The sequence below is a fragment of the Magallana gigas genome, chromosome 2, assembly GCF_963853765.1.
Source record: "Magallana gigas chromosome 2, xbMagGiga1.1, whole genome shotgun sequence".
NCBI lineage: Eukaryota > Metazoa > Mollusca > Bivalvia > Ostreida > Ostreidae > Magallana > Magallana gigas.
The window spans coordinates 14383012-14393962 of record NC_088854.1 but is presented as its reverse complement, the minus strand read 5'-3'; the positions used below and the strand labels follow the sequence as shown (position 1 = coordinate 14393962).

Sequence of the window (10951 nt, the reverse complement as noted above, 5' to 3'; positions counted from 1 at the left end):
GTAGATTTAAAGTTGTGAAAATCATGACCCCTGGGGGTAGGGTGAGGCCACATAGGGGGGGTGTTAAAGTTTTACATAGGAATAAAGAGTAAATCTTTAAAAATCTTCTTCTCAGAAACTAATCAGCAAGATGATTCTTTATAATTGTTAAGACTTTGGCTCCAGGACAATTCTTCGGCCTCACAAGAAGGTTCAGAGTTTGTTGTAGCTAAATATCCCATATATAAACAATTGTAAAGGATCTTTTTGAGAACTGCAATACTCAACATGTGATATGACTATAAAATTGAAGCAGGCAGCTATTTTTTCATTAGAATCTTTTTGTATTACTGTTTTGGGTTATTGCCCTTGATTTATTGATTCTTGATTATTTTAATTAATGCATCCACTGTTAACCAATTATTGTGATGATTATTTTTATACAATAATAAATATTCAATGTATATAAGTTGTTCTGCATAAGTAGATTTTGGTTAGGCTGGATTAGTTTGTTTATTTTTGATTTCCAATTTTTAGATACTATGAATTATTTTAGGCCGGCACATGTATAGGGACAGTGTCTATTGCATTGCAACGAGCGACTGTTTGGGGTTAAACTTGAACAGGTGCAGAGAGATAGAGGGTGTTGACATCCCTGCTCTTTCTAATCTTCGTGTTTTTCTAACCAACGATACAGAATGTGCGGTCATTTCTGCCCTGTATCGCATTAATACAAGTGTGCGGTCATACCTGCTTGTACTGGTGGTGGTTGCGGCGGAGCACTAGTGTATGGTCATCCCTGCTGGTGTTCTGGCCTTTCTAGCGCAAGTGTGCGGCACTCCCTGCGTTAGGTTGAGCTGTTCGCGCAAGTATGAGGTCATCCCTGCTTGCGTTATCTCTGCTTGCATTAACGTTGGTACCTGTTGAGTTGCGTAGGTGTGCGGTCATCCCTGCCTGCATAACGTTGAGTCCCTATATATGTACAGGAGCGGTGATTAAAGTCTGCTCTTGTAAATATTTTCAGCAATCAGGGCTATCCGAGTTCCAAGGGGGAAAAATGGATTTTATTTATACAGGATCTACATGTATTAATGTTCATTGTCCAGATTGTATTATGACTCCATTAAGCTGACTTTATCATACCTATTGTTCCTCAGGTGAGCGATGTGGCCCATGGGCCTCTTGTTTAATAAATGCGATAATAAAGCTGCCTTTGAAGTACAATATTCACCTTGCCTTAAGCTTGGTGAATATTGTACTTCTCGGGTAGCTAAATCATTGTGTTGACCTCAAAATCAACAATTATTTTGAAAGTATAATACTACTATGCATTAGTATTTGATTGCACTTTTTGTCATACAGAAGATTTAAAAACATGTTTTTAAATACTTGGTATTGAAAATTTGGCCACCATAAGGTGCTAAAAACTCTGTTTACAATGATCATATGATATAGTCTAAAATCTGTGATTGTAATTCTACATATTTCACTTTTAATCCATTGAATTATGTATTACACTGTAGCACTATAAAATTAGTATATAATAGATTGTCCATATTTTTAATGGTTTTGATGAATAACAGATTGACAACTAACATTTTTTTGGTGCCTATACAATGTATCACTGTCAATATTTCTATATATTTACAGCTACTGAGTATGATTCCCTCTATTTTTTATGGAAACTTATAGTTAATTCATAGCTCTATAGAAACAGCCTGACTGAAATCTACACTGTTTATCAATTTGTTAAAATCTACAGTAGCTGAAATTGACAGAAAACTGACAGGACTGAAATCTACACGTTAATCAATTACGGGTATTCAAAAACTACTGCGACCTATGAAAAATCAGGACTGCACGAAATAATCATGATTATGTCAGACTCAAATTCTGATAGGAGACAATTTGGCTGTTTCTTTTAGCTATTGTAGTGATGTACATTAACAGTAATTTAGTTAATTTTACTTACTTTTTATAATCAATTATTATAATAATCATTATTAATAATAATCATTATTTAGTTACAAGAAAGATGTAAATATAAACAATTAAATGCTTTCTTTGATGATTCATGCGGGTTATGAAGGTAGCGATCATTGCAGAAAATTTTTACATAACCCATGTTAGCGGGTTATGTATTTTTTTGCAATGTCACCACCTTCATATCCTTCACAAATTACCAAAGAGAGCATTTTATTGTTTAAATGATGTATATAAAGTATACATCTAGCTGTGATTACATGAACTCAAATATTATTTTCAGAAAAGTCGTTCTACATCAACTTCTGGTGTTGTGAATAGTGGGGACTTACATTCATCATCAACAAGTACATCACAGTCATTATGTCTCTCAACAGAAAATATCCATATAGTTCTAAAGCAATCTCGCAAAAAGTACCAGAAGGACTTCATAGAAAAAGCTCTTAAAGAATTAGAACAGCTTGAGACTAATGTTAGAAAGTTTTTCAACAGGGAAGAAATGGTAATTTTAAAAAAGTAATCTTTGCTGCGTTAAGACTTTTTAGGTCACCTGAGTCACTCAGGTGACTTATTGCAATTGGTCTTTGTCCGTCGTCGTGCGTCGTGCGTTAACAATTTTAACTTCTTCTTGAAAACTACCAGGTCAATCGTTACCATTTTTGGTGTGAAGCATCTCTATGGTAAGAAGAATCTAAATTGTGAAATTCATGGCTCTACCACCCCTGGGGTGCCACGGGCGGGGCCAAATAGGCAAAAAAAGCCAAATTTTCAAAAATCTTCTTCTCTACTCCCACGCATGTGAGGAAAAAACTGGTTGCATGGTTATGATGTCCATGAAGCCCTCTACCAAAATTGTGAAATTTATGGCCCCTGGGTCAGGGGTTCTGGCTCTAGGGTGGGGCCAATATGACCATATAGTAAAAATGTTTTAAATCTTGGAAAATCTTCTTCTCTACTACCATATATATTTTTTGAAAACTAGATGCATGATTATGATGTCCATGAAGCCCTCTACCTTAATTGTGAAATTCATGACCCCTAGGTCAAGGGTTCAGGCTCTAGGGTGGGGCCAATATTGCCAAATAGTAAAAATGTATTAAATCTTAGAAAATCTTCTTCTCTACTATCATATATATTTGTTAAAAACTAAATGCATGGTTATAATGTCCATGAATCCCTCAACCTAAATTGTGAAATTCATGACCCCTTGGTCAGGGGTTCAGGCTCTATGGTGGGGCCAATATGGTCATATAGTAAAAATGTATTAAATCTTAGAAAATCTTCTTCTCTACTCCCATATATACCGGTATTTGTTAAAAACTAAATGCATGATTATGATGTCCATGAGGCCCTCTATCAAAATTGTGAAATTCATGACCCCTGGGTCAGGGGTTCAGGCTCTAGGGTGGTGCCAATAGGACCAAATAGTAAAAATGTTTTAAATCTTAGAAAATCATCTTCTCTACTCCCATATATATTTTTTGAAAACTAAATGCATGGTTATGATGTCCATGAAGCCCTCTACTTAAATTGTGAAATTCATGACCCCTGGGTCAGGTGTTCAGGCTCTAGGGTGGGGCCAATATGGCCAAATAGTGAAAATGTTTTAAATCTTAAAAAATCTTCTTCTCTACTCCCACACATGTAGGGAAAAAACTGAATACATGGTTATGATATCCCCAATCTCCTTTACCTAAATTGTGAAATTTATGGCCCCTGGGTCAGGGGTTCATGACATGAGGAGGGGGGGGGGGCAATATAGGGTTAATGCATATAATGTTTAAAAATCTTCTTCTCTATTCTCACACATCGGTATAAAAAAAAACACTGACTAATAATTATGTTTACCGGGAAGTCCTCTACTGAAATTTTAATTTTCATGTCCCCTCAAAGATGGGTTTTGACTCTGGGGCAGGGCCGAAATGGATGTATAGATGTTAATGCATATAATGTTAAAAAATTATCTTCTTTACTCCCACACACCTGAAAGGAAAACTGAATTCATGATTTTGTAGACCAGATCTTTTAGTTTAGTTTAGTTTCACAGTTCTTTTTGAAATGTGGTCATCATTACAAATTTATGATTTTTCTACTCCAGTATGAAACCTAATTAATTAGATGCATAGACTCCATGACAAGTTTGTGTATGGGATATATGCTACTCAGGTGACCGTTAAGGCCAATTGGCCTTTTGTTTTAACATACAAAATAACTTCTTTTTCTTTTTAGAGGCCTTGCTCTGCTGGAGCTCTTTAGTGATCAGTCTGTCCCTCCAGCTGTCAGTCTGAAACATCTGGAGCATAATTTCATTTTCTTTTGGCCCAATCTGGCTCATACTCAGGCCACCTTAAAAATCTTTGTCCAGAGCAATATATTATATTTTCTTTCCCCAGCCCTATCTGGTCCATACTTCAAATAAACAGAGCTTTTGGTTAAAGAGTGTGCATTGACCTTGAACCTAGTTTCTAAGTCAATGTGAAGGTCATATTATATCTCAGTTTTAGACCCTTAGTTCTTTTCAGTTGACTTTATCGTGCTCAAATTAAACCAAAATTTTTTTTGGTATGCAAGGGGTTTGCAATGATATTTAATTACGGTAATAGTTTCATGCCAATTTAGTCATAGGTCAAGGTTAAAGCAAAATCCTCTGAAATGTTTTTCATTTTAATGTCCATTATTTCAATGGAGCCCTTTGAGATGGTCAACACCTCAACAATGTGTAATTATTATGATAATCTTAAATCTGTAAATGAGAACCAATCATTCCTAAGAATTATATGAAGGCACTTCATTGTTCATAGCCAATTTTCTAAAAAGCTATGTATTTCTGTCAAATTTCTGTCGACATTTTTGTGCAAGATCAGGAAACCAATGAAGCCAATTGGATTGTGATTTTATATATGATCAGACGTATAAATAAATCTTGCAAACCATGAACAATGAATGTAGGTAGTAGCCGAAAGCAGACTCTGGGTCATGATTTGAAACTATAGATAGTATGTTTTACATTTATTCATTCCATAAGGTTTTCGTTTCCCAAGAACAACAAAATGAATGGTTTGAACAGTGCCTGTGTGCAACTAAAGATCTAGACCTGCTGGAATCTGCGCCATGTTCGAAAAGACCATTATGCATTCTTCTTCAGACTGCAAGAAATGACAAAACTCCCAACAGTACCAGAGCACTATATGAATATTGCTCCCTCCTGCACCTAGAAATGTTATTTAACAGAATGGAAAATCCAAAGGTACTGGTCAGTCACAATTTAATGGTATAATTGATATTCATTGAAATTATAAAATTTGCAAGAATACATGTATCAAAGACTTTGCAAGCAAAAGATAAGGAAGTGGAGAAATAACTAACTGGTATCAAAACATCTTTTATCTTATTTAAAAATTCAAATTCAGGGTAAGAGTCAGCCAAGGAGGGACACTGCAACTCCAATTGTCCATGTTCCTTCAGTGCAAATGAGTATGAAAGACATAATTCACAGCATGGGAAAATACTTTGCCCATGATTTATTCAAGGAAGCTTTGGAAGAATTCAGGAAGCTACAGGACATTGAGGAACAAATTTCCCAAGATAAAAATTTGGTATACAGTTATGCAATGTTGCATATTTTGAAATTCTTTGCTCAGGCCTGATTGACCCAATCAGTACTAGCCCAATAGATCATAGGTTTTTAATTCCAAGAATGTACTATATTTATCTAAACTATCTCTAGAAAATTTTTTTGTTTCAAAATTTTATGTTAAGATTACCGGGTATGTGAGAACATTGATATGGATTTTCCTCTTTAGAGATTATATGAATTATTGAGATGTCACTTGTAACACACTGGTTCATGATGTTCTTGAGTTAGTACTTTTTGGGTTTGCATTAATTTAATAGGGTTATATCTGTCATTCTGTATTTCAATAATTTTGAGGTCAAAAGTTCAAAGATTATAAATTTTTTCATTTTGTCTGTGAAACATTAGGTACCGGTAATAGCTTGTGCTTTTTCTACGAAATTTGATATAAATGTATATTGTATCAACAATATGATGAGATTTTTATGATATTTTGAACATGTAACTTTTTTCAACATTTTTTTCAACATTTTTATTTATTCTTATTCCACAAAATAATGATTAAATTCACAATATTGTTGGCATTTGTCTGATCCATGTAGAAAAAAATTATTAATTTAGAAAAATTCATTTTCAATAGTGGTCAAGAAAAGTTGAATGGAAAGAGAGATCTCGTGGAGGAAGTAAAACATACGTCGATGATAAAACACCAAGCAGGCCTCTTCATGCGGTTCTTCTTCGTGCTCAGAAAGAAGGAATTAAGGGAAGTGAATCGGTACTGATGGAATATGGGTCCATGCTCCATTCAGAGGTGCTTTATGAAAGCAAAGATAACCTTACACAGGTATCGGAATATGATGAGTAACAACGATTTAGCATGTACATATATATTACAGAGAGTTGATGTAGAGTATGTAGTATGATAATACAGGAAACTATCAATTTATTGTAGATTTCAGCAGAGTCTCTGGAAGTGAATGAAACAATGAATTCGCAAACCAAGCACAAAAGTGTTCTTAATGTTGGAATGGAATCGAGCTCAGTCCCCACAAGTAATGAGTGGAAAGAAGAGGAACTGCGTCGCAAGAGAGAGAAAAAAGTAGAGGCAAAACCAGGTGTTCAGGCAGAATTAGGAATTGATCCAAAATCAGGTAGTGATGTAAAAGGGATGCAAGGCAGGGCAGGGTCCCATTACAACAAGGAACAAGACTATGATCGAAGGAGACGTGATTTTGATGAAAGTAAAGAATTCGCTCTACAGCAGGAGATAGACAAGCTCCAGGATCAACTGAGAATCAAGAACTCAGAGATAGAGGACCTGACAACTAGGTATGATATTTAACAGAGAGCGAGTTCATGTCTAATGGAGTTTTAATTTAGCATAATACTTAAAACTCGACAATTCATTTATTTACAGATTGAGTCAAGCTGCAAGTAGAAGTCTAATGCATAACAACCCCAATATAGCTGATCTGAGTGACAAGAATCGTCCAACAAAAATAGGGGAACGTTTTGAACAACTTTTTGACAATGAGTGGTCAGACGCCCACGAAATCTTAAAGTCAACAATTTCAGAAAGGGAAATTTATATTATTCTAATAGAAGTTGTCAAGGTAAGTTATTTGTTTTTAGCATATTTTAGATTTTAATAGATATTGTTTCATTTCAAATGTGTTTCAAATGTGTTCAATGAATCATTGAAGGAAAAAATGACTACACTGACCAAATAATTTATGTATTGATTTTTTATTCACTACAGTATAAATCATCAACAAAAACATAGAAAATTGTTTTAAAATAGTCTGGCCATCATCTGCAAATTTTAAAGTGTTATATATGTATACTTATTTTAGTAGGATTCAGTTATATAAATTTTGCTTAGCTAAGTTGACATGTAAAATGTAGGCTGTGGAAACTCAGATAAAAATTGAAATCCTTTTCAGCATAAAGTAGTGTTAAACCACCAACTGTTAATATGATATTTAAATAGTGTACATCTATTCTAAAAGTAAAGAATAAGTTCATTGTAAGTTGGAAATAATCTAATGCTATACAATTTCCAACATAAAAGCTAAATCCAAGATGTTTGCAGGTATAGTCTATTTTCCAGATTTAAGATTGCATGTCTCCTAAAACCTTATAATCCAAATGTGAGTATTCTATTTCTGAGTATTGATATACTGTATTGTTTTTTTTAATATCAGGATGTGTACAAGTTTTGTAAAAATGCCCTACAACAACAGATTTTGAATATTAAAGAAAAGCTAGAGAAACAAATCAGGGAACCCAAATTTGAAGAGGACAAAAAGGTATGTTTATATTTATAACAAATTAACATATTTCTGTGTTCGTTCATGTCACTGTTGCCAATTTCGCAATTTCACACTATATGTACTATATTCAGGAATTTGTTGCTGCTGCTCCTGGGGAAAAGGATGACATGTTGAGTTGGATGTGTGAAAAAAGTGCATCTGAGTTTCAGAAAGGAAATGCCATCCATTCAGTTTTAGGATTATCAAAGGTAAGAGTTCAAATATTTTATTTAGCAAACATGCAGATTTGGTTTGAAGCCAATTACACTTTTAACACCACAGAGCTGAACAATTATTTTATTTCAAATGAATCTTTTTCAGTAGATCTAGGTCATAGTCCAGTTAATTATTTCTCTCATTTAAGATCTACAAGGAATATTGTAAGCACAGAGCTTTCCTCCGAAAGGAACTCAGATCTTCAAAACTTGAAAAAATCTACCCTTTTATCGATGCAACTGTTGAACTTTGTTGGCTGATGTGCGCCCAGACTCCACCAATGCAGTTAGTCTTTGCAGAAAATAAAAGTACCGTCAATAAATCATACTTCCGGTGTACTGGGCACACCGGTAACAAAGTCGACGTATGTGCCTGGCCGGCAGTTATACTTCACGACGGGGGACCTGTCGTCACGAGGGGACACGTTTTACCGTCGTAAAAAAAATTGTTGATATTAACTTTTTTTTTGAGAGAAATGGAGTGTTTACTTTTCAAAAATCTTCATTATTTTCATAGCAGTTCAACTATAATGTCACACTCATGAAAGACAGAAATAACTCATACTATATTCCAAATATACACTTCTATTTAAATTGTCAAGTTGAATTTCATGTTTGCCGTAATTCGAACTTAGATGCTTTTAAAATTACAGATGTAGATACGGATGTTTAAACTTTACATTGAATCAATCTTAAAGTGTGTCCTATTTTTTACATTCTTTTTATGGCGGGTTTCCATTGCCTATGAACTTTCATCATGTAGAGTCGGCAGAGCTGTCTTGATGTACTATTTGATGCATTTCTAATATGGGATAAAGATGCCAAAACACAATCACACAGCGGGCACGAAGCATCGTTTTTGAAAGGGGGAAGACTCGACCAAAAAATCTTGACAAGCAAAAAAAAAAAACAAAAAAAAAAGGAAAATAGGCCTCTTTCATAAGTCTGAAAATCCTAATCCGGGGGGAGGGGGGGGGGATATCCCAATTTCACAATTTATCTTCAATTTCACTGCTTTCTTCCTTATTTTCAATTCAATTTTTTAATGGCCCCATAAAAGGGCGGGGGGTTGGCATCTCCATGTAAATTGATTTTTTATCTGTAAATTTCAGATGCTACGTGCCTGCACAGATATGATAAACCCTTTTAGGAAGCCATTGTCTTTGCCATTTATACTTGTATAACATTGATGTCTATTTATTTCTTATTTGGTCTACAGTATATATAAGTAACTTTACAGGACAATCTGTAAATTTTCATGTGCTATGAGTAGTTTCTTCGATCTTCTTTCTTACCGTCCATATAAAAGTGTAAGACTACTTTGGTCAACAAAAGTTGTTTTATTATCATTTTGGATTGCTGTAGACATGGTGATGAAATTATTACGTATTGGTTTCTGTCTGTACTATTTACTCTGTAGACAATCGTAGCTGGCCTAAGTGTCATCTGATCTGGTCTGTAAGACTCCGTTATAATATGTAGGTCACATTGTATTATATGCATTGATTTTTCATTGTACAAAATGAAAAACAATTTAAATTTCCTTTCTAACTAATCTATGTATTTTCATATCACTACTTCTATTACCAATTAACTTACGTAAAAGTAGATATAATTTAAATGGTATATCTTGGACAAATAGACTTAAACATTCAAAGCCTTTGTATGTATTGGTTGTTAATTGTAGACGGTAGACAGATGGACACACTGAGTTGTTAATTAATTGTAGATGACATAAAATATTAGAAAAATATTGGAAAAATGTATGCGTAAACATGTTGTTGCCCCCTAAGAGTTCCATGTACATGTACACATGTACATATAATTACCATCTAGACATTTTACATAGCGTTCTGTAGATTCAAATTTCATTTTAAATGACATTTGTAAGTAGAGCAAAGTTACTGTAGCAGTTCATTTATGTATACATTTATTTCATTTTTTTTATTTAGAAGAGATATCTGGTATTTCAAACCTAGAACCAAACCTGTATTTGTATGGGTGTACAAAACAAAAGACACAGTTGTTTGACAGTATATTGGGTGATGAATTAATGTTTACCAAAGCCTGCCGAGCACGATCATGTATCGTGTTTAAGATTCTTACAAAGTAAGTTTAAAATGACAACACTCTAAGTTTTCGCTAAAATTTCTTAGCAATCTTAGCTAAGTTTAGATCTTATGATTAAGTCTTGGATTACAGACTTAAGATGGTTTCATGATCACGGAGCCAGACTCATTATAGCACAACATCACTAACGTCATTCATTAGTTATTTTTATAGGCCTGTCTATTAGGTAGTTTCCTCTATTTCTGAAAAAACCCCTGATGTAATTCATATAAAAACTGACAAAACTGAAACCTGCGCGACCCAGAGAATTGACCCGCCTCTGTGTCTCTGTATGAATAAAGGCATAATCATTCCTTAACTTTAAAAGACTGTTTTACTTTAAAATGTTTCGTGCTCATTGAATGTCAAACTGTAAATTCAAGTAGTCTTAATAAATAATGTTTACAATATTCAATGATATCTTTTTTTGTTCATTTTTTTTTGATTTATGAAAACTTAGTTACATAGAGAGCTAGAACTCCATAGACGGACTTTCTGATCTTAAACTTCCAAGTAAAAGTCTAGTAAGCATCTCAACCCTATCATGCATTGAAATATTGTCCTTTCTTTCTGATCGACGAAAATGATAATTAAAGTTAACATTAACTCATTGTTATGGATCTCTGTCTATTATATTGAACAATCACAATCGTTGCAAGAAAATTAACATTTTTAAGCAATGCTAGCTACCTCGACACCCGCATGAAACGCTAATAAAAGCATTTTATTGTTACAATAGTAATCTCAATCTTGGCGTATATATTGCATATATTGCAACA

The 10951-nt window shown here is 34.0% G+C and overlaps 1 protein-coding gene across 2 annotated transcripts in view; it reads left to right on the top strand.

The window, feature by feature from the left end:
- Positions 1-10587, top strand: part of LOC105337427 (uncharacterized) — a 16133-nt gene extending 5546 nt beyond the window's left edge. Inside the window, exons 7-15 of one of the 2 annotated variants that reach the window (XM_066075167.1) lie at positions 2246-2464; positions 4988-5209; positions 5373-5558; positions 6177-6380; positions 6489-6865; positions 6954-7149; positions 7741-7845; positions 7941-8057; positions 10016-10587. In XM_066075167.1, the coding sequence (XP_065931239.1) occupies positions 2246-2464; positions 4988-5209; positions 5373-5558; positions 6177-6380; positions 6489-6865; positions 6954-7149; positions 7741-7845; positions 7941-8057; positions 10016-10042 (1653 nt within the window). In that variant the 3' untranslated portion in view covers positions 10043-10587. Of the gene's footprint in view, positions 1-2245; positions 2465-4987; positions 5210-5372; positions 5559-6176; positions 6381-6488; positions 6866-6953; positions 7150-7740; positions 7846-7940; positions 8058-8212 lie in introns of both variants that reach the window. The other variant, XM_034448101.2, reaches the window with a different exon arrangement.
- Positions 10588-10951: the final 364 nt, after the last annotated feature.